This window comes from Lactuca serriola, chromosome 6 (assembly GCF_051521515.1).
Source record: "Lactuca serriola cultivar US96UC23 chromosome 6, Lser_US96UC23_V15, whole genome shotgun sequence".
Classification (NCBI taxonomy): Eukaryota; Viridiplantae; Streptophyta; class Magnoliopsida; order Asterales; family Asteraceae; genus Lactuca; species Lactuca serriola.
This window is the reverse complement of record NC_136413.1, coordinates 195,606,116-195,630,022: the sequence shown is the minus strand read 5'-3', so window position 1 is coordinate 195,630,022 and position 23,907 is coordinate 195,606,116. Positions and strand designations below refer to the sequence as shown.

General features: G+C 41.7%; 1 protein-coding gene across 3 annotated transcripts; it reads right to left on the bottom strand.

Annotated features, from left to right (window-relative positions):
* Positions 1-750: 750 nt before the first annotated feature.
* On the bottom strand, positions 751-6,657 carry LOC145057719 (calmodulin-binding transcription activator 6-like). Of its 3 annotated transcripts, none has more exons than XM_079005597.1 (14): positions 6,276-6,656; positions 5,478-5,603; positions 5,281-5,396; positions 4,525-4,613; positions 4,353-4,398; positions 4,101-4,203; positions 3,897-4,010; positions 3,744-3,802; positions 3,386-3,637; positions 2,567-3,267; positions 1,900-2,458; positions 1,427-1,741; positions 946-1,038; positions 751-895 (listed from the first exon to the last, which is right to left on the bottom strand). In XM_079005597.1, the coding sequence occupies exons 1-13, from the start codon at positions 6,337-6,339 to the stop codon at positions 988-990; spliced, it is 2,595 nt and encodes an 864-aa protein (XP_078861723.1). In that variant the 5' UTR covers positions 6,340-6,656; the 3' UTR covers positions 751-895; positions 946-987. The 3 variants fall into 3 exon arrangements, with proteins under 3 accessions (XP_078861723.1, XP_078861722.1, XP_078861724.1); XM_079005596.1 differs by having other exon boundaries at positions 751-879; XM_079005598.1 differs by lacking the exons at positions 3,744-3,802; positions 3,897-4,010 and having other exon boundaries at positions 751-879; positions 4,499-4,613; positions 6,276-6,657.
* Between the last annotated feature and the right edge of the window lie 17,250 nt (positions 6,658-23,907).

The following is a 23,907-nucleotide window of genomic DNA, read 5'->3' as shown; positions in this document are numbered from 1 at the left end:
ATAATAAGATGAATTTAAATAATTGATTTAATAAAAAATATCGGTCCCTATAAATCAAATTACAAAAAGAAAATTAGTCGAAAAAAAGAGATACATAAAAAAACAAAAGTTGATAAAACAAAAGTGGCAAGGTTTTATTTATTTACTTTTTATTTTTAGACCCCTTAAAACCACGAGATAAGAAAAATGCCGCGCAAAACCAAACTAAAAATCTAAAAAACCAAGCCAATATGAAAAACATGAAATTAGGGATGAACGTTTGGACCGAGTAACCGGTACCGGAACCGGATAGAACCGATCAGACCGGAATCGAGACAACATTCTTGTAGATTTTTGGAACCGGGAACCGACAAAAACCGGAACCGTATGTTGCTATTTCTTGAGGACTGGTTTCTACATTGAAGACACGACAAAAACATATCGGAACCGGGAACCGATAGAACCGACGGTCCAGTTCAATTCTTAATTTCAGCCGACTTCGGTTTGATTCCCGGGCCGGTTCCAACCAGATCGGTTCTTTTACTCATCCTTACATGAAATTCAAGATTGGTTTGGTGTTTAGTTACACGACAAAGGAAACCCAAAACAACATTTTATGTGTATAGGTTTTATATATATTAATTGTACGAAAAGTGAAATGATTATCAACTTTTAATTTCCATTCCAATACGGGGAAAGAATCAAAGTACAATGTGATTGTTAAAAAATAATTTTTTTTAAGAAATTTCACACTACAAATCCATGGTGCCATTTACACTAATACAAAGCCCTTTATTGATAATTAGAACTACAAATTCATTTAAACAAATAGATAAAACTAGTAACCGAAGTTGAAAATATCTACCTTAATCTACACATTTACATGATATATATATATATATATATATATATATATATATATATATATATATATATATATATATATATATATATATATATATATATGTGGTAAACGCAATCCTATCATACTCATAGACCACACACCTTCTATCTTTCCATATTTATTGTAGCTGGATTAAGAAGCTCATCATACTCCAGCTGCAAAACAACACAACACCACAACTAAATAATTCATATTCTTAAAATAAATGCTTACATTTCGTATAATAAAAATGGCAAAGTTACTTTCACAAAAAAATACCTCTAGATCTAAAATTATCTTTTTGGGTGAGACAAAAAGCTGCAACTTTTGTCATTACTGCTATTTTCAATCATGACGATGTCCTCCGATTAAAAATTAAAGGTTATTTCCAACCAAGACCACGAGAAGGGTATTTACGTCTTTTGCATTTTTTTAGTTAGGACAAAAAATTACAACTTTTGTCCTGTTGACATCTATCTAACGGTTTTGTCATGTCATGTTCTGTCCTATCATTTCGTACATAACAAACAAGGGCATATCAGTGTAGAGTGATGATAGGCATACCGATGCTTGGCTAAGTGCTTGTTTCATCTTTCTATATTCTTCTTGAGCTCTTTTGGATCGAAACATGGCTTGGACCCGAATAATTGATCTCTCCACCCGTTCTTCAGCTTGTTTCCTACTCGCATTGTAAAAATTTTCCTCCACAATATTTTCTTCATTCTCATTATTGTCCACGTCATCATTATTTGAAGCAACTTTAAGACCTCGAAAGCCTTTTCGTTTAAGTCGCCAACGTAGAATTGCTTTCTCCAACACTCCCACTGACCACACTATCTTCTTGTATTGCTTTCTAACTTGGAAACCACGGAAAAATGCCTACATAAAAAAAATGTTTTATTTTCATCATGAATGCAAAAATTAACAACTAAATTTCGTTGATTTGTTTATTATAAACAATATAAACAAAATCTGAATATGAGTAAAGGACTAAATTACCCTCAACACAATAATCATCAAAAGAAACGGGGGCTTACTTGGATTTTGATGGCTTGGCGGCGCTTATTGAGAAAATCTTTTCGTATTTTCCAAGTACGAAACCGATGCTGTATCCGTACAGCAGCCGCCATCTGTTTCCTGGTTTCATGTTTCCGATACGCATGTTGAATCCTCATCGCCGCTATTATACACCGCGCTTCATCTTCCGTATTAGCAAACTCCACCGCTTTTGATCTCAATTTAAACGACTGCTCCCTGAACGCCGCCTGTATCCGGGCGGCAGCATCAGCCGCCCGCCGATACGCCGCCAAGGTCTCCTTCAAATACTGCTCCTCTTCAGTGACCGGCTCATCGGCGGCGGTAGAATCATCGTCTTTTGGGATTGTACTTTGCAATGAGCCGCTAACGTTTCCGGCTAATGTCATGGCCTCGAAATGGGCTAATAGGGCTTTTTCTGCGAGAAAAGCTGCTAACCCTTCGTAACCATTTTTGGATGCAAGATCCGCCGGGGTGCATCCGCCCGGATTTTCTGAAGTCGGGTCGGTTACTAAGTTTGGATTCGCCCCTGCTGACAGAAGAGATGCCACAGTTCTTTGCCTGGAAAACAAATTTAAAGGTTTAATCAGTTGAAAAGAGTGTATATACAAGTTGCAAGTTCTTGCATTTAACCCTAAACAATGAAGAAAAGTGGAAATAGAATCTTACTTCCCATAATGAGCAGCCCAATGAAGAGCAGTCCATCCACGTTTATCACGAAAATCAATCGATAAACCCGACCACGAATACGGAAAAATAGCCCAGGTGTAATCCAACACAGCACACAAATGAATCACCCCTTGACCTTCATCATCACGTTCCGGAATCTTACTCCCCTCTAATAGTCTCTCCAAAAGCCATTCAAGTAACCTATTTTGTAAAATCAGCTCAAATAAACTATTCTTCGCTTGCGAAAACGCTATCTTTTTCCCTACAATCGAATCCACCAACAAATCCCAACTCTTAACAATCGATCGCGTTTTATGAGCAAAGATTTTCGCTTCTTTTATGACCTTTGGAGGTACGTGACTCGATAGGATATTGAGGCTTCTTGATGTTGAAAATAGCAAATGAGCTAATCGCATTTTGACTTGGAAATCTTCCCATTCGGGTTTTTCTTGTGAAGAGATTGTGATGTTTTGTTGTGTAGGTGGGGCCCGGTATTCGAATGGGATAAGTTGACTGATGGGGGTTTGACCATCGGGAGTGATGAAAAGGTTGACTACTCCTGGGGTGTGAGGTGGCATGAAGCACCGGAATACGCCAGGCTGGACTGTTTCGATTGGGACACATACGTCTCCACATACGCAAAACAGATTTGAGTTTGATAAGTGGAGATGTTCTTCGTGGAAAACTCCAACCACTAAAACCTACAGGAAAGAAAAGAGATTAGGATTAGAAAAATAATTAATTTAATTGAATCTAGAATATTGTAGACTACAAGTATTATTTTGTAGTGAATGTTATAAATTGTTATCTAAATAGAACCTTTGTTTCTTCTTTAGACGAAGCCCATGAAGGGGAGACTTCAGTTATATTGAATATTTGCTCCAAGGATTGTGATTGGCTACTTGGATTCCTAACTGTTTCTTTACCAATTGGTTCATCAATCACAAGAGGGGAATCAGTGTCAGTCATGTTGTAATTCATCCATCTTCCAAAACTATCTTGATTTTTCAATCCATCCTTCTCCAAGGAGTCTAAAATGTCATTGCTAGAATTTATAAATCCAGGGTCCATCTGTAAATAAAAAAATGTACAAAGTTTAATGAGAAACAGTATACACTTACTCTTTAGGGTCAAATGCAACAACTATCAATGTATTTTCATTGGTTAGCCTACTTACAGTATTTACAATTCCATTTAGTCCATATTGGTCATCTTGATCAAAATATGGTATGTTTCCTACAAAATTTTTTTTTAAAAAACGATCTATAAATTTTAATCAAAATCAATTATATTTAAAGGATTATCATTGCAGATACATAAAGTAGACTACCTCCTTCATGCGTGATTAAGTTGTCGGAGTCATTTGGGACCACAAGATCATCCCATTCAAGCGTGTTAAGTTCATGAAGTGTCATTTTATGATTTATTATAGTCTCATTAGGCTCTGTACACTCACATAAAAGGGTAAAATATAAATTTTAAAAAAAATATATTATAACTAGTTGTTAGTAAATTACTTAAAAAACTAACTTACCAACATTATAAACCTGATCAACCCCATCATGTTCTTCTGAGAGAGTCCATGAAGCGGGTGCGTCTGAACTGGCATTTGATTCAATAGTTGGAGAACTTTGTAACTGCATAATGAGTTTATAAATATCAACAAAATATTATACTTTAAAAAATCTAAATTTTTTTATTCAAAGTACATTGCTATTTCTTGTATTTAATCCTATTTCTTAATATACAGCATATATGATTAAGAGCTCTTATGATGGGGACAAACCTCCTGGGTGTCACGATAATGAACAAGAACAATATGTTCCAATTTCCTGCAGCATAAGCAAAGAAAATCGAAGGTATTTATATGGTAAATATTATTAATGCAAAAAAATAAATAAATAAATAAAAGGAAGGGCCCATATTCGTAACCCATGTAATCTCCAATTTCTTCATACTTATCAAGAAGCCAGTAACATCTGCGAACTAAGGTTGATTGATCTTCACCATGTGCATAATACACATGAATCCTTTCATCATTACCAACCTATATAAATAAGGTTGACTCATCAATCATATTATAACAGAATTAACTAATATTTTCATATAAATTTAAATTCAAAACAACCATAAAATGAACTTAAGGTTGATTCCTTTTATTTCTCTTTAAGTTATGTATGGATAAAGTGGTTGAATGGGTAATGATGACTATCTGGGTAAATGGTTGTATATATAAGGTTTGTTTCTTTTTCTAGACTGAATAAACGGTTTGAAAGATTATAAAATGACCATTTTACCCTTACATTCCAAATAACACATTTCACAATATTCATCAATTCTAACGTGAGAGAAGTTGGGAGGGTAAAAGAAGAAGGGCAAATAGGTAAGGGGTTAGTGACCTTAAAGATCAAACAACGTTTTTCGACTTAACTAACCCACTATAATTTTTTTTTATACATAGATGATGTTTATTAAATGAATTAACATAATTACGTAAGATATGCCATATGTCTAGTCCTCGAACTAGTTCTTTTAATAATTTTTAAGTAGCAGAAACCCTTACCATTTTTTCATGTCATTTTCTAATATTCTTAACAGTTCCATCTATCTTTTATGTGTTTTTCAACAATGGAATCCCTTTTTGGGTTTAAAAAGGTGCAAACATGAATAGCTTTTTGCATGTGAAAATGTGCAAAGCACCAAAAAGAACTCACTTTCAAGTGCTCATGAGCTTCTTTGACAGTTTTTCCATCTTTTTTCTTTTTCCAATTATGCCCATCCCTCCGGAAATTTCGTAGCATCTTACGATCAAATAAGACAATAGTGCCACCTATTTGACGTTTGACCCCATCTCAAACAAGAAACATAATCTCAAAAAATCAAAAAACAAAAAGATGAGATAAAAGTTTACTTTTTGGCAAATTCACAGGCTTCACATGAATGTTGAAATGCTTGTGGTTACAAAGCATTGCATGGATCTCATTTGGCCTAAGCCATCTTGTTTTAGCTTCTTCAAACATGGTGGGTATATCTAAATCTGTTCATGGAAGAAAAACACATGTTACATGGTGGGTATATCTAAAACACTATACCTAGTACTACAAGCTCTAGTTTTTAACAAAAAAAAAACATAAACAAATAAAAGTAGATCATTATCTATTAATAGAAGTGCATAAATACTTCATATGTAGCTCAATAATAACCAACAATAGACACTCCAATTCCAGCAAAAAAATAGGGCAAATTGCTACATATAGCAACAGAGATCCTCTACATCTTTGTTGGTGACTAGACTATAAAAATCATTATTAAAACCATCCAACTTTCTAAAATCGTTGTAAAAAGCATTCAATTCAGGTTCTTTGGTCAAAATTTCCCAAAATAATTAATTTTGAAAAATCAGTTAGTGTTAGGATAACTCCATCTATCAGAAATAGTTTGTTCTAACTTCTTAGATACCCACGCCTATCGTTTTGCCATATTTTGCTCACTGATACATATGATTATTTGAACTGGATTAGTTATGATGCAAAATTTGTTGCTCTATTGCAATTTTGCTTGAAATAATATGAGCATGAACAACATTTTCAGAGAATAAACTACAATACATACTCAATCTCAGTTCCAGTAAAAAGTAAGTATGATGACTATGAATTGTTCTTGTTCATAAATAAATATATGCAAAATACATACACAAATTCAAACGCACCTTGCATGGTTTTGAAGCCATGAATCTCTGAACCAACAAGTTGCGAAGGTACGGCAGGTTCCATGGCCAAAATAACTTCAAAGACTATGAATTCTAATGTAATCTAAAACAAAACACAAAATAATTCGAAAGATAGAAGAAACTATTCCGATGATTTTTTGCTAGTAGAAATTAAGTAGACGGGGTAAAGACTAAAGATTGAGCTAAAGCACTTGATCGCTGCAATCTCCGATGACCAAAATCAAAGCTCGGGGCAACCATTAACTTGCACAGAAACGACGGAAGAAGAAAAAAAACCCAAATTGTACGAGAATTCAACTGTAAAAGCGACAAGAAGAAGTGATGTTTCAAGGAAAAACGCGACGTGAGGGATGGACCAATAATGGATGTTAAAAGCGTGGGACAGGGTGTTGTCAGTTCTATCTGTATTTTCTTTGTACGAATGTGATTTATTTTTATAATACATTTCCGTAACAAATAACATTGTAAATAAAATAGACAAAAAACAAAATAACTATTTTTCAAAGTTATTATTATTATTTTTTTTAAAAAGGCAAAATTATAGAAAAAAATAGATAAAATGTCTATAATAGCTATTTTTATTTTTATTTTATCACAAAACAACCAAAAAAATTAAAAAGAAAATACCAGTTTAGCCACAATTTTCGCAAAAAAGAAATTGACACTGTAACACAACAAAGTTTTGGCTTCGTCCCGGATTGGTCACACAATTTTTTTTGCGCAATTAATCCCTCAACTTTCAAATTACCTGTCAAATATCGTTATAAACAATCGACAAACTTCGTGCCGTTGCGAATTTAACAATTGTTCAATCAAGTTTCCGACAATTATACTATACCTAAAACAAGTAGATATTCAAATTGTTGGGCTTGAAAGATTCTAATCATGCTTATTGGGCATTTGTGACCCATTGACATGACTTTTGGGCCTAACAATGATAACACATGTCTATTGGGCCTCATGTGACCCAATTACATGTTTAAGGGACCCTTAATGGCTTTTATGTGCTATTGGGTCTCAGTGGCCCATTAGCATTGCTAGTAAGGTCCAAATAAATCAAATGTGAAATGGGCCAACACGTCCTTCGTATACCCAACAACCTTAAATAACACACGTAATTAGCAGGACCTCGTAATCCTCTTCTCCTCGTTTGTTAGGCTTACCTTCAATTCAAGTAAACAAATACATGTCGTTAATCAATGGTAATCAATTTTGTTTGGATTAAGTGAGTAATAACGGGCGACACCTTTAAGTGACATTCGTAGTCTGTAGTTATAATCAAAGTCTCCTGGAGGGAGAGCGATAGTTTGTGTATAGATCTATACGGGGGTGACTCCCCCACACCTCAACTGTTCGCTACAGTTAGACTCGGTCAATTTAGGGTGACAAAATCTTAAGATCAATTCTGACGTTCGCTAGAATGCCAAGACAGACGAACTAGTCATTATCATGCATGGTTATAGCGACTCACAAAAATTGTAACACCCGAAGTCAGGAAGGCCAAGAAAGGAAAGAAAACCCTAAGTTTTAAGGGACGACTCGACGAGTCCAAGGAGGAACTCGGCGAGTCCGAGCGGGATCCGGGTCAAGGAGTAAGTGACCGACTCGGCGAGTCTGGTCTGAACGAGGAAAACCCTAAATCCAGGACTTGGAGCCTATTTGAACGTCTCATTCTCTCCCCTAGGGTTCCCTTACTGCTTATTTCACCCAAAACACCGAACCCTAAGCCCCATTGTTGCTCATTTAAGCTTCCAAGCCATTTTTATGGGTGATTTGAAGGAAGAAGAAAGAGGGGAATTATTGAAGCTTCAAGGATTGGCCTTAGATCTGGAGTTTGTGGAACCTTTCTGAGTTATTGAAGGTACTAAGTTGTTTCCTTCATTTAGATCTATTCTAGTTGTGAGTTTTGGGGCTTTTTAGCCATGATTAGTTATCTGTTTGAGTTAGAAGCCAGATCTAAAGTTGCTACTTCGGATCTAAGCACATTTTGGCCTTGTGAAGCATAAAGTGACTCCCCTTGAGCTGATTATGGAGCCTCCTTGCCTTAAACCCTAGTTTATGGTGTATTTAGCCTAGATCTCCTTCTCTACACGTAAAGTTTGCAACTTTACGTGAGGAATAGGCTTGGGAAGGGTAGATCTACAGTTTGGAGTCCATGTATGACTCAAAAGTCCTCTGCATGTATGAAGATCTGAATGGACTTGGCGACTCCTTTGAGTGGACTCGGCGAGTAGCATGAAGATTAGGAGGAACTCGACGAGTGGGATGAACAATTCATCGAGTAGGATGAAGATAGCCTTGGACTCGGCGAGTCTGTTCTTGGACTCGGCGAGTCAGGACACGAAACCCCAAACCCTTCGATTTGAGACTCGAATCAGTGAGTCGAGTGGAGACTCGGTGAGTTGGAAAGGTCAGGACTCAGAAATCGGTAGACTCGGCGAGTCGAGTCGTGGTTGGAAGGACTCTGAGCTTATGAACTCGACGAGTCAGTAGGCAGACTCGGCGAGTAGGGTTGACCAGGAAGGTTGACTTTGACCAAGACTTTGTCGTTGACCAGAGTTGACTTAGTTGACTTTCGGGGGATAGTTAGACTAAGTGTTGCATTGATATTGGTAGCTCGGGGAGCTAGTGGAGCAGGAGTCCAAAGAGTTGTCGGGCAGCAGCTAGAGGAGTTATCAGCAAGTTCATCAAGTGCAGGTGAGTTTCCCTTTGTGTGAATGGTCTACGGCCACAATGTCGGCCCATGTAGTTATGAGTAGAAGACCCACGGGTTAGCCCTAGGCACAGTATGCTAGTATAATATTCAGGACGAAGTCCAATGATAGCGGGCGGGTGCCCAAGGAATGGTTTATGTGATAGTCTATACTTGTTGTCTGTGTGATACTTGTATGTGCCTGGTAGAGATGTGAATGTGGGCGAGGTCCCGTAACTCACCAATAACAGAGTGTGGATGGTGTTCCACATCTCATTAGCAGCAGATCAGGGGCGAGGCCCAAGTTAGGGAAGGAGTGAGAGTGGGCTGGGCCCGTATCTCACTATCTGCAGGAGCATGGACGGGGTTCCATGACTCATCAGTAGCAGGACAAGGGCGAGGCCCAGAGACAGGCGAGGCCTTAGGACAAGATCCGTTAGTATGTGTTTAGCTTATGCGATGTGATATGTTTATGTGCTATTATATGTTAGCGGGCGAGGCCCTGTGACACGCGAGGCCTAAGTGAAACAGATCTGTATCCGAGTGGGGCTCGAAGCCAGGCGGGGCCGTTGTAGCGGGCAAGGCCCGAAGTAGGGGGTGAGGCCCAGGGTAGAGGGCGTGGCCCAGTATGTGCAGTATGTGGTTATGCATGGTATGTGGTAGGGTGGGGAACTCACTAAGCTTTGTGCTTACGGTTTTCAGTTTTGGTTTCAGGTTCTTCTGGTAGCAGATGGAAGAGCTCGGGGTGATTGCATGGCACACACCATAGATTGGACTGCCTAGGAATGTTTTACTCTGATAATGAACATACGTTTTGGAAAATTAATACTCTGATTATGTTTTGGATTGATGATTATGCTTTAAGTAATGTTTTATTAAAAGAAAATTGTAGTCTTAAATTTTGGGACGTTACAAGTTGGTATCAGAGCCTTGGTTTGAGGGATTCGGACATGCTCTCGGGTGTGTCTGAACTCAAACTGAGGAATTGGTATAGAGGTTTTCAAAATGAACAGACAGATTGTTAAAAGAGAGTTTTGAGAAAGAAAACAGTTTTAGAAAAGCAAAAAGAATCCAGAAAGAAAAGAATTTTGATAAGAGAAAAGGGTGTGGTGCATGCAATCAGTCGAGCTCAAGTAAGTACCCCAAAATACCCATACAAGTTTATATTTTGATTATCAGTTAATAGAACAACATGCTAGATTAGGACTAAGGATCTAGGGAGGATGCCTTATGTGCCTGTTATATGTGCTTTGAGCTACATGATAGTGCTGATTAGACAATAGTAGGATAGCCTGTTTAGGTTATGCCTGAGTTTATGAGTTTGTGTTGCATGCTAGCGCATATTCTTGCTATGTGGATATGATTGCTTGAGTATGTTATGGTTAGATTTTCCCTTGTCTGAATGTTGCTTGCTTTGTGCATTGCGGGATTCTAAGTGATGGGAGTTAGCCATTAGGTGAATACGTCACGTCACATGTGATCAGGGTTGGATAATCTCAGAGTACTGGATTTGGCCCAATTGCGCAACTGAGGACTGGTTTGAGTTGAGTCGGAGGTTCCCTAGGGTAAGCCTAGGATGAGATAGTGCTGGGAGCAGTAGTAGTGGAAAAAGGGACCTGGTGGAGTCGAAGCAATTCCTGAGGAAGGTACGGATAGATGTGGAAGGTAGTATGAGCCCGTACTACTGAAAGCAGAGGATCCGTACTCGATTTGGGAAAGGCCAAGACAAGACCGGGAACCTGGTAGGGTGTGCGTTTGGTCTCGCAGCAGTGATAAGTATTCTGATAGAGGATGTATTATATTTTCAGCATGGTGATGTTGCGCGAGAGACCAGTGGGCGGATCAGGCGCCAGAAAGGGATCAGGCTCGGGTTCAGGAGCCGAGCAGCTCGAGGAGCGAATGGGGGAGTTGATATCAGCTGAGGTTACGCGCAGCATACTAGACCAGACTCCTGTGATCTTTGGCACGGTCAAGGAGGGTATATTGGAGATCTTGGATGAGACGCTGGGAACCTTCCGTACCGAGATGATGGCATTGATGGGATCGTGTACTTTGACATTTCGAGAGTTCAGGGCTTGCGGGGCGCCAAATTATCATGGGGCTAAGGACCCCATCGCTAGCAGCATATGGTTGGCTGATGTTGCCAACGCATTCCGTACGAGCCGGTGTCCTGAGGGGGACAAGGTCAGACTCGCTTCCTGTCTTCTGAAGGACAGAGCGAGGGATTGGTGGGAGGAGATCGGTCATGTTTTAGGGGATGATGCCGCGTTGGACGCGATGACATGGAGCGATTTCTCGGCCAGGTTCAGGGCGGAGTTTTCGCCAATTATTGAGGTGCAGCAGTTGGCACGGGAGTTTTAGGATTTGACGCAGACCATTGAGACTGTGGTAAAGATCACCGCCAAGTTCAGGGAGAGGGCTATTCTTGTACCGCAGTATGTCGCGGATGAGGAGATGAAGAAGGCCTGATACCATGAGATGTTGAGGGATGACATCAGGCAGTTTGTGAGCAGGTCCAGCTGCAAAACGTTGGAGGATATGATCGCGCGAGCTAGAGAGAGAGATTGATTTGGAGCAGATCCGGAAGAGGAAGCCGGATGAGGTTCAAGCAGTTACAGGCTCGGGCAAAAGGCCCAAGGGATCGGATTCGAGATCGAGGGATTATCAGGACCGCAGCCGATGCGGGAAGTGTGGCAGGGCGCATGGGGGCGCGTACAGGAGTGGTAGCGGCGGTGAGTCTGGCTGCTTCAAGTGCGGTCGGACTGGTCATTTTAGCAGAGATTGTACTGTTACCACCACTCAGGGATCCGACTTGATATGTTTTCACTGCAATCAGCGGGGCCACAAGAAGGCCCAATGCCCCAGTTTGTTTTCAGCAGGACGGGTGATGGCACCTGCCCCTGCAACTTTGAGGATCACAGACGACCGTCAGGGCCGTGCGGTAGGAGGCAGGGCTTTTCAGATGACTACCTTGGAGGCACGAGCAGCACCGGACGTTGCAGGTATGCGACTTTCGTTTTCAGTTCTTTTATTTATGCATGATTATATTGTTATGGTTCTGCATCATTATCGGTATGAGCATTTTATTTTTGTGCGGCTTGCTTGTGATCGAGTTATATGCCATCTACATACCTTGGATATTTGAATGGTAGTTAGGGGATGTGCCCTATTGGAGAAGGTTATATAGGATGCAGTAACTATAGCATGCTTGGGAGGAACTTGGTACATCTCGCTAGTTCGGAGTTGTATAGTTTATAGATGGATTGGTTAGATCCCTAGCTATGGTAAGCTTGGGTCCCTCAACAGATTGATTATGGAATGGTAGCAAGGGTTGGGATTTCTCTTCGTGCATTGAGCAGCAAGGGGTAAGCAGGATCGAAGTGGGGAAGAATCCTCCGAGTGTGCAAAGGTAAAAGCACGCAGATCCAAGATGAGTACTCGACCTCTGAGAAGGAACAGAAGTAGCACAACGTTTGATGGATTGAGGAGTTCAGGGTCGGGAGTTTGAGAAACTCCCCCTCAGCTAGTACGTGTATTGATGATGGTTAGTATGTGGTTGGGAGTTTAGGTTGGAGGATCGCATGTAGTACTCGAGTGGGTTAGAAGGAGGATCTTGAGAACTGATAGCACGGGGTGCTTTCGTATTAGCAGTCAGTGGTGGAAAGTGTTGTAAGACTACGGGGCAGCCGTAGCATTCACTAGCAGCCAGTGGTGGAAGGTGTTGTAAGACTACGGGGCGGCCGTAGCATTCACTAGCAGTCAGTGGTGGAAAGTCTTGTAAGACTATGGGGCAGCCGTAGCATTCCATAGTAGCTTCGTTGGCGGAGTTGGGGCTAGGCCCTTATCTCCTAGTTATCAGATAGGGATCAGGAATGGGTAGTAGATGAGAATGATAGGGAGTTTGCCTGTATAGCCCTAGAGAGGTGAGACCTTGGGAGAGGCCGCTCCAGGGTATGGTTGGGTGAGACCCGTGGGCGAGGCCCATATGAGAGGAGCAGTATAGGTGAGACCTGAGAGCAGGGTTGCTCAGTAGTATGGTTGGGTGAGACTCGTGGGCGAGGCCCGAACGAGAGTGGCTAGACAAGTAGGACTAGAAGGATAGAGGCGGGTGAGACCCGTGGGCGAGGTCCGTGAGTTTTAGCAGCACAGGTGGGACCTGGTAGGGACCTTAGTGTCAAGATAGGGGATCGGGGATCCCAGGATTGTAGTGCCTGAATGGCAGAATAGATTGAGCAGATAATTGGTGTCCTTGTGATACATACATGGTATGAGTTATGTGTTCCGGACTATGGTCCGATGCAGTATGCAGTATATGTGTTCATGCTAGTTGACATGTTATGCTATGTGATGATTCAGTGAGTTCCGGACTTCGGTCTGATGCATTTAGTTCGCTGGGAGCGACTAGGAGTTGTGTGGGGACTAGCGATCGGGTGGGGGGGGGGGAGTCGGTAGTCCAGATATTGGTAGGACGGTAGGGACGAGGGTGGTCTCAGTTATCCGGAAGGCAGATGAGGAATAGCAGAATTTGTAGTCAGTAGCAGTGCGGGTATGCAGTGTATGGTGGAATTCAGTTAGTTGATCGTGGGGTGCTCGACACCAAATTATAGTAGAAAGAAATGCCCAGTGGATACTGGCGATAATGACCCGTACTGGAAGTAGCGGGAGTGATGGATTTGGTGAAGATAGGATCTTCACAGTGGCTGAGGAAATAGTTGGTTATGGAGCATTGCCTTGGGAAGGCAAGGAAATCACGCAAAGAAAGAAGGGGTGAACCCTTATGGGGTCAGTGCAGTACTTAGAGAGTACCAGAAGGATTGTCGGTTGAGTAAGTTGTGTTTCCAGAATGTTCAGGGTCAGGGTTGACCCGAGATTATTATGCGTAAGGATTAATGTTAGTCAGAATGACCGGGCGAAACACCAGCGAAGGTAGGCAGCTGGAGTTGGATCAATTAGTAGAGTATTTGGAAGCAGATCGCAGGCAGTTGGCCATAGCAAACTTCGAGGACGAAGTTTAGTTTAATTGGGGGAGAGTTGTAACACCCAAAGTCAGGAAGGCCAAGAAAGTAAAGAAAACCCTAAGTTTAAGGGACGACTCGACGAGTCCAAGGAGGAACTCGGCGAGTCCGAGCGGGATCCGGGTCAAGGAGTAAGTGACCGACTCGGCGAGTCTGGTCTGAACGAGGAAAACCCTAAATCCAGGACTTGGAGCCTATTTGAACGTCTCTTTCTCTCCCCTAGGGTTCCCTTACTGCTTATTTCACCCAAAACACCGAACCCTAAGCCCCATTGTTGCTCATTTAAGCTTCCAAGCCATTTTTATGGGTGATTTGAAGGAAGAAGAAAGAGGGGAATTATTGAAGCTTCAAGGATTGGCCTTAGATCCGGAGTTTGTGGAACCTTTCTGAGTTATTGAAGGTACTAAGTTGTTTCCTTCATTTAGATCTATTCTAGTTGTGAGTTTTGGGGCTTTTTAGCCATGATTAGTTATCTGTTTGAGTTAGAAGCCAGATCTAAAGTTGCTACTTCGGATCTAAGCACATTTTGGCCTTGTGAAGCATAAAGTGACTCCCCTTGAGCTGATTATGGAGCCTCCTTGCCTTAAACCCTAGTTTATGGTGTATTTAGCCTAGATCTCCTTCTCTACACGTAATGTTTGCAACTTTACGTGAGGAATAGGCTTGGGAAGGGTAGATCTACAGTTTGGAGTCCATGTATGACTCAAAAGTCCTCTGCATGTATGAAGATCTGAATGGACTTGGCGACTCCTTTGAGTGGACTCGGCGAGTAGCATGAAGATTAGGAGGAACTCGACGAGTGGGATGAACAACTCATCGAGTAGGATGAAGATTGCTAGTGGAGCAGGAGTCCAGAGAGTTGTCGGGCAGCAGCTAGAGGAGTTATCAGCAAGTTCATCAAGTGCAGGTGAGTTTCCCTTTGTGTGAATGGTCTACGGCCACAATGTCGGCCCATGTAGTTATGAGTAGAAGACCCACGGGTTAGCCCTAGGCACAGTATGCTAGTATAATATTCAGGACGAAGTCCAATGATAGCGGGCGGGTGCCCAAGGAATGGTTTATGTGATAGTCTATACTTGTTGTCTGTGTGATACTTGTATGTGCCTGGTAGAGATGTGAATGTGGGCGAGGTCCCGTAACTCACCAATAACAGAGTGTGGATGGTGTTCCACATCTCATTAGCAGCAGATCAGGGGCGAGGCCCAAGTTAGGGAAGGAGTGAGAGTGGGCTGGGCCCGTATCTCACTATCTGCAGGAGCATGGACGGGGTTCCATGACTCATCAGTAGCAGGACAAGGGCGAGGCCCAGAGACAGGCGAGGCCTTAGGACAAGATCCGTTAGTATGTGTTTAGCTTATGCGATGTGATATGTTTATGTGCTATTATATGTTAGCGGGCGAGGCCCTGTGACACGCGAGGCCTAAGTGAAACAGATCTGTATCCGAGTGGGGCTCGAAGCCAGGCGGGGCCGTTGTAGCGGGCAAGGCCCGAAGTAGGGGGTGAGGCCCAGGGTAGAGGGCGTGGCCCAGTATGTGCAGTATGTGGTTATGCATGGTATGTGGTAGGGTGGGGAACTCACTAAGCTTTGTGCTTACGGTTTTCAGTTTTGGTTTCAGGTTCTTCTGGTAGCAGATGGAAGAGCTCGGGGTGATCGCATGGCACACACCATAGATTGGACTGCCTAGGAATGTTTTACTCTGATAATGAACATACGTTTTGGAAAATTAATACTCTGATTATGTTTTGGATTGATGATTATGCTTTAAGTAATATTTTACTAAAAGAAACTTTTAGTCTTAAATTTTGGGACGTTATAAAAATAAATCCAGTACTATCCGAGTAATCAAGGAAAATCATAATAATTCGTTGTGATGATATAACAATTCGAAACAATTATATTATATTATATTATCGGAAAACATCGGGTTTTTTCGAGGAAAGCAACACCACTCACTTGTACTTTTCAATAACTATAATGCAAAACTTTTCATTTATACTCGCTTTGAAATCATTCATGCATAAACCTATGGATCTTCACACTTTGGTATAAACAATTGTCTTTTCAGAAAAATATCGGATTTTTTGGGTTTTATAAACTACATAAAACATTTTGATAACAACCCTGCTTATGGACTCACCAACATTCCATATGTTGACGTTTTCAAAATAACTTGTATTCTCAAGTAACAGGTAAGCTGAAGAGTAATACCAAGTATGTTAGGGTGTTATGCTTTGAAAACTTTCAAACAATTTATGCTATGGATATGTAATGTTTAAACAATGTACTTGATGTGAACAATGTCAGTTGTAATGTATTAATGCATGGTGAAGTTTATGTTATGTTTCATGTATATTCATTGTGATGATATTCAATTTGAGTCACGTGAGCCCTCAGACGTTTTCGCCGTCTGGTTTGGGGGTGTGACAGGTTGGTATCAGAGCTCTGTTTATAGTGAACTGGCATATCTAACCACACATTGATATGCAACTATAAACAAAAGAGGGACTAAAACAACTCTGAACAAAACAAATAAAACACAACGATAAACACTTCTACTTGTACGATATAGGAAAAAGAACATAATACCAAATCAAATAAGATGTTACTGACATCTCAGTTAAGTCGGGACTGTTCATGGTTGTTGTCACACCCCCAAACCAGAACGGCTGAAACGTTCGGGGGCGGAGGACGTCATATTCAGTATCATAACAGTTCATAGAAAGGAAAGTACACACCACCATACATATATAAAGGTTTTAAAAATGTTTACATCATTGTATTCATTACATGCTCAAAAGATAAATGCATAAACATCTTTTAAAAGAAATAATTTAGAAACATTGAATGCCATTCCAAAATGAGTGTATATTTTCCAAGAAAATCTCTTATTTTCTTATAAAAGTGTGAAATGCATGAGAATATATGTATTGAATAATATAGCTAGCTGAATCAAGAAAATCCCTTATTTTCCTATTAGTCGTTTGTTTTGCATACAAGGAAAATCCCATATTTTCCTAAAATAATAGTTAGCCTACTGTCCCAGCCTAAAAACCGAAAGCAAAGGACATGCTTTAGAAAGTTGAAGCATAGATTTATATAATAAAACCTATTAGAAGATTTCAGATTATTAGATGAATAATAGTTTTCATAACTACTCATTCATAAATCAGAAGTACTATAATAATTGTATATCCGATGAGTTTTATAACCATACTAAACATAATATGCCTGTAGCGACGTTCTTCAGGCGTCGTAGCGTTATGACAAACTGTCACCCCAAAGGAAGGACTGTAGCTAACAGTCAGGGCGCGGGATCATGACTTCCCGTATAGATCTATACACATTTGACACGTTCTCCGAACGGGAGACTCTGGTTATAGACAAGACTTGTAGCGATACCCTAAAAAGGCAGTATTTGAAGATGTACACGTCTCATGGATTCTCAACTAAGTCTGTATTAAAGTAATAGTTTTGTATGCAAAGTTTATCCTTTTTCACAATGTTTGACAAACCATAAATCATAAGTTTTTAGAATGTATAAAACGGTTAGAAACGAAGGATACTTTGGAATTATTAAATACTTTGTATGAATATAGTGCATGCAAAGTATGACAAGAGTTTTCACATAGTAGTACTAAATCACAAGTGATTCATTTGATAAAAACGAGTAAAGTGAAATTTTATGAAATACACGATAATAACCGTATTTTTACTTGTATTCCTCCCCTAAAAGAGTATAAAAGCATTTAAAATGTATTTAAACTGTGTTTGAAGGGGGTATGAACTCACTTGAAAGTTTGAAGATAGCGAGATGGAAAACCGGACAGAGTTTCGTCTCGGGAAACGGATTATTCTCAGGATTCTCGGGAATCTCGGGAGTAAAATCGATCTTCGGGACTTGAGCAAAATGATCAGGGCTTCGGGGTAGTGCGGGCACGGAAATCGAGGCAATATCATGAGAGAAATGGGGTGAATTTTCCGGAACCCTCGCAACTCTATTTATAGTGGTCTGGGAAGCCTCGGTACGCGGGGCGTACTCGTGCGTCACCCGTGACCGAGTCCTCGCTTCGGATGGGACGGATCGCATAAACTCGCATAGGGGCGACGTGGACAGACCGAGACCAAGGCCTTCGTGTACGCAGGGCATACGAGGCTACGCAACGCGTAACTCGGATGAGGACGCTGACTCCTCCTTCGGATATTACTAGATTTTTTTATTTAAATTTATATATAATTTATTTAATAAACTTCAAAAAATCATATCTTTTTCATACGAATTCCGTTTTCGATGGTCTTTATATCCACGCGTAGGTGAGACTATGCTCTACAACTTTCGTTTAGACTCCGTTGGCAAATTATGAAATTATTTTTTATTATTTATTTATAAAATATCGTGATTAAGGAATTTCTTTAAAAATTCATAACTTCTTTATCTGACGTCGGTTTTTGCCAGACTTTTTACTGCTGAAATACCATTGTCGAGACCTTCGATTCTCGTTTAGGTCATTTCGGCCAAAAGTCGCTCGGTCTCCGATTCGAGTTTTTAGCTGTCTGCTGCTAAGCCGAACTTGGAAAAATCTTAACTTCAATATACGAAGTCGGATTTGGGCATTATTTTTAAGTACGATCCCGGTTTAATGATATTAAATATAGTAGGAATTTAAATAGATACTTTTTGGGCATTTTATTATCAAAGTTAATTTTATTAACTCCAAGGTGGTTACAATACTTGACTTTTTAGGTCATTACAAAGAGTTGAAATATCGGGTTGTTACATCATCCCCCCGTTAGAGGGAATTTCGTCCCGAAATTTTAATACAAAAGAGAAGTATTAGGGGCTGAGGAAGAGGTGCGGATACTTCTGTTGCATTTGGTCTTCCCGTTCCCATGTGAACTCGGGTCCTCTCTTAGCATTCCATCGAACCTTTACTATTGGAATGCGACTCTGTTTAGTTTGTTTAACTTCCCTATCCATGATCTCGACGGGTTCTTCCACAAAGTTTAGATTTTCATTTAGTTCGATTTCATCGAGTGGAATTACAAGTGTTTCGTCGGACACTTTTTTAGGTTCGATACGTGGAATACTGGATGTACTTTGTTAAGCTCGATTGGAAGTCGGAGTTTGTAGGCCACTGGACCAACCCTTGAAATGATTTCGAAGGGTCCAATGTACCTAGGATTTAGTTTCCCACGCTTTCCAAAGCGTATCATGCCCTTCCAGGGTGAGACCTTCAGTAGTACACGGTCGCCAATCTGGAATTCCAAGGGTTTACGTCTCTTGTCGGCATAGCTCTTTTGCCTATCCCTTGAGGACTTCAGTCGTTCTCGTATTTGCACGATCTTTTCAGTCGTTTCTCTGATGATCTCCGGACCAGTGAGGGTGCTATTAGGGACTAGACCTTTTGCCAATTGCGTGTCGACCATTTCCGTCCAGCACAGAGGTGATCTGCACTTACGGCCGTAGAGGGCTTCAAATGGAGCAGTCTTGATACTAGTTTGATAACTATTGTTATAAGAGAACTCGACCAAAGGTAAGTGAACATCCCATGCCTTACCAAAGTCGATTACACATGCTCGCAACATGTCTTCCAAGGTTTGGATCGTCCTCTCACTCTGTCCGTCAGTTTGTGGGTGGTATGCTGTACTCATATCCAACCTTGTTCCCATGGATTTTTGCAATGATTGCCAGAATCTGGAAGTGAATCTACTGTCTCTATCTGAGATGATGGACATCGGTACTCCATGAAGTCGTACGATCTCCCGGATGTAGGTTCTTGATAGTTTTTCCATCCTATCAGTTTCCTTGATCGGTAAGAAATGAGCGGACTTGGTTAATCTGTCGACGATCACCCAAATAGTATCTTGGCCACCCTGAGTTTTGGGCAGTTTCGTTATAAAGTCCATAGAAATCTGCTCCCATTTCCACTCAGGTATTTCAGGTTGTTGGAGTAGACCTGAGGGTTTCTGGTGTTCTATTTTTATTTTGGCGCAAGTCAAACACTTGCTCACATAGGTAGCAATCTCCGCTTTCATGTTTGGCCACCAGTAGAGTTGCTTGAGATCTAGATACATCTTGTCTGACCCTGGGTGTACGGAGTATGGGGTCTTGTGTGCCTCGCTCATAACTACCTCTCTGAATCCACCAAACTTGGGTGTCCAGATTCGGTTCATGAAGTAGCGTGCTCCGTCACTCTTGATTTCTAAGTTCTTGTCCATTCCTCTAAGGGTCTCACCTGTTACGTTTTCAGGTTTCAAGGCCTCTATTTGAGCTTCCTTGAATTGTGCTGACAGGTGCGAATGGATCGACATGGCTAATGACTTCACTCTTCGGCCAGAGTACTCCTTACGACTAAGGGCATCGGCCACGACGTTTGCCTTTCCCGTATGATAGCGAATCTTACATTCGTAGTCGTTGAGCAATTCGACCCAATGTCGCTGTCTCATGTTTAACTCTTTCTGGTCGAATATGTGTTGGAGGCTCTTGTGGTCTGTAAAGATAGTGCACTAGGTACCGTATAGGTAGTGCCTCAAGATTTTAAGAGCGAAGACCACCGCTCCAAGTTCTAAATCATGAGTGGTGTAATTGACCTCATGCGTTTTTAGTTGTCGTGAGGCATATGCAATAACCTTTCCCCTCTGCATTAGCACACAACCCAGTCCTTGCTTTGAAGCGTCGCAATACACCACAAAATCTTCGGTCCCCTCTAGAAGAGAAAGGATGGGTGCACTGCAAAGGGCCTGTTTCAAAGTCTGAAATGCAGCATCTTGCTTTTCTCCCCAATTGTAGGTCACACCCTTCTGGGTTAAAGCGGTAAGAGGCTTTGCGATGCTGGAGAAATTCTGGATGAATCTCCGATAATAACCAGCAAGACCTAGAAACTGGCGAATTTCGGTTGGTGTAGTTGGTGCGGAACAGTTTTCGATAGCCTTGATTTTTGCGGGGTCCACGTGGATTCCTTCCTTGCTGACCACGTGACCGAGGAAGTCCACCTTTCTAATCCAAAACTCACATGTTGAGAATTTTGCATAAAGTCTCTCAGTCCGTAACGTCTCTAAGACTTGTCTCAGATGTTGACTATGCTCTTCTTTATTCTTTGAATAAATGAGTATATCGTCTATGAATACGATCACAAATTTATCCAAGAATGGACGACATACCCGATTCATTAGATCTATGAATACGGTCGGGGCATTGGTTAGTCCGAACGGCATCACTACGAACTCGTAATGTCCGTATCTCGTTCGGAAGGCCGTCTTGGGAACATCACTCTTTAAGACTCGCAGCTGGTGATATCCCGACCTCAGATCGATCTTGGAGAAGTAGTTGGCTCCTTGGAGTTGATCGAATAAGTCGTCGATTCGGGGTAGGGGGTATCGGTTCTTGATGGTAAGTTTGTTGAGTTCTCGGTAGTCGATGCACATCCTGAACGATCCATCCTTCTTTTTCACGAACAACACGGGTGCTCCCCATGGCGAGAAGCTCGGACGGATGAATCCTTTTCCAAGTAGTTCATTCAGTTGGCTGGATAGCTCCTGCATCTCTGTCGGGGCTAATCGATAGGGTGCTTTGGCTACTGGTGTAGCTCCGGGAACCAGATCGATTCTGAACTCGACTTGTCTTGAGGGTGGTATTCCCGGAAGATCCTCAGGAAAAACATCGGGAAAATCGCATACGTCGGGCACATTCTTGACGTCCTGGACTTCGCGCTTCACATCTACAACATGTGCCAAAAACGCGTGATACTCGTTGCGTAGGTACTTCTGAGCTTGGATACTTGAGATGGTACGAAGAGTGGTACTAGGTTTGTCGCCCAAGACAAGGAAGGTTTCGCCGGTTGGCAGATTAAGGCGAACGACCTTATCGTAACATAAAATGTCCGCATGATGTGAACTCAGCCAATCCATGCCAATGATGACATCGAAACTCTTAATCGAGACTGGCATGAGGTCGATTGGAAAGGGATTATCGTTTAGAGTTAGGGTGCAGTTTAAGTATATCTCCTTAGTGCCTTCGGTTTTCCCGTTGGCCATTTCTACTATGAATGGTTCACTTAATGATTGTGGTATTGGTTTTAGCATGCCTTTAAAGTCGTGACTCACAAAACTCCTTTCCGCTCCACTATCAAACAAAATGCATGCATACGAGTTATCGAGAAGAAACGTACCCGTAATCACAGTAGGGTCCGTAACGGCTTCATCTTGTCCCATTGCGAAAACTCGGCCCCTTCCGCCGGTATTCCTGTTGTTTGCCTTCGGGCAGTCCCTGCGGTAGTGCCCCATGTCTCCGCACTCAAAGCAGGCGCGGCTTACTTCGGTATTAGCAGTGGGGGCGGATTGTTGGGTTGGCTCTCTGCAATAGCGGGCTGTATGTCCCTTCTTATTGCACCTGGTGCATTGAAGGTCACGGCAGAGACCGTGGTGGTGGAAGTTGCATTGGTTGCACTTTGGAAGTTTCCCATTGTATGAGCTTGTGGGGGCAGAGTTGGTAGGTACAGTAATCGCGTGGGTCGCTACTACTTGTTGTTTCTTGGGGTTCTCCTGGAGGTTTTGTCCCCTCCTCTTGTTCCAAGGCCTACTCTGGCCCTGAGCCTCCTTAGGTGGATTTGCGGTTGCTGCAATGGTACCCTGTTTTACTCCGTGGTCGATGAGTCGTTGAACCAGATGTTTAGCGCTGTTGTAGGTAATAGGGTTGGAAGCTAGGACATGCCCTTGAATCTGGGGTGACAACCCCCAAATGTACCTTTCGACCTTCTTTGATTCTGGGTTGACCATGGTAGGGCACAAAGCAGTGAGGTCGTTGAACCTAGCTGTGTAGGCGACTAGATCAGACCCAGTCATTTTCAGATTCCAGAGCTCCTGATCAAGCTTTTGCACTTCGCCCCTTGGGTAGTATTCTTCCAGTAGTAGAACCTTCAGATCTTCCCAACTCATGGCGTTGGCGACAGTGAGCGTCACCGAATTCACATGGCTTTTCCACCAAGTGAGGGCTCGATCTATGAAGGTGCAAGCAGCGAACTTGACCTTGATTGTTTCTTGGCACGAGCAGATCTCGAAGACTGTTTCGGTCTTTTCGAACCATTGCATTAGTGCAATGACTCCTCCCATGCCATTAAAAGTCTTTGGCTTTGAGTTGGAGAACTCCTTGTAGGTACACTCCTTCACTTGACCACGGCCGGTGCCATGATTTGAATGATTCGAGCTGCTTCCTGTACCTCCATTTACATTGGAGTTTATTTGTGAGAGAGTTGCTGTTACTGCTGCTGTGATAGCTGCCTGGACCATGGCCGGATCATACGTTGGTGGTGGAGGTGGTGGTGGCACCGTGCCTGGTCTGGGCCTCAGGTTTGGACGAGGAGGCATTGCGCTGCCAAAAGAAAATGAGAGATTATAAGTTTTGGTGGTTGCGAGTTGAATGATATTGAGTTAACTTCTTTTAATAGTTTAAGAATTTGGTTTGGCCAACACAGGGTTTTGAGCTTGATTCATAAATAACGTTTGAATAGATGTACTTATGAATTGAACGGACTACACATAATTAAAACAAGAAAGAGATATGCCCTATATATATATTAAACATATAGTTGTGTTACATCCGAGTTTAGACAAAAATTTTTGACCTTTCTAAAGGTCTCCGATTACAGAAAATTTTAAAGAAAATTATATTCTTATCCGAAGTCCTAATTTATAACAAAATTTGAAATCCTAGCAAGCACTACTTGCGACGTAGGTTGCGCTTGGAGCTTGACTCCGCATCTGATTGCTTTGATTCCATTAGACGCCTATCAAAAGCGGCTTGTTGTTCCCTTAACTCGGCTAGGGCTGCAATCATTTGTGCCTGAAATGCCTCAGTTTGGAGTTGGGCATGGTCCTGAATCCCATCCAGCCTACGGATGTCAGAAGAGT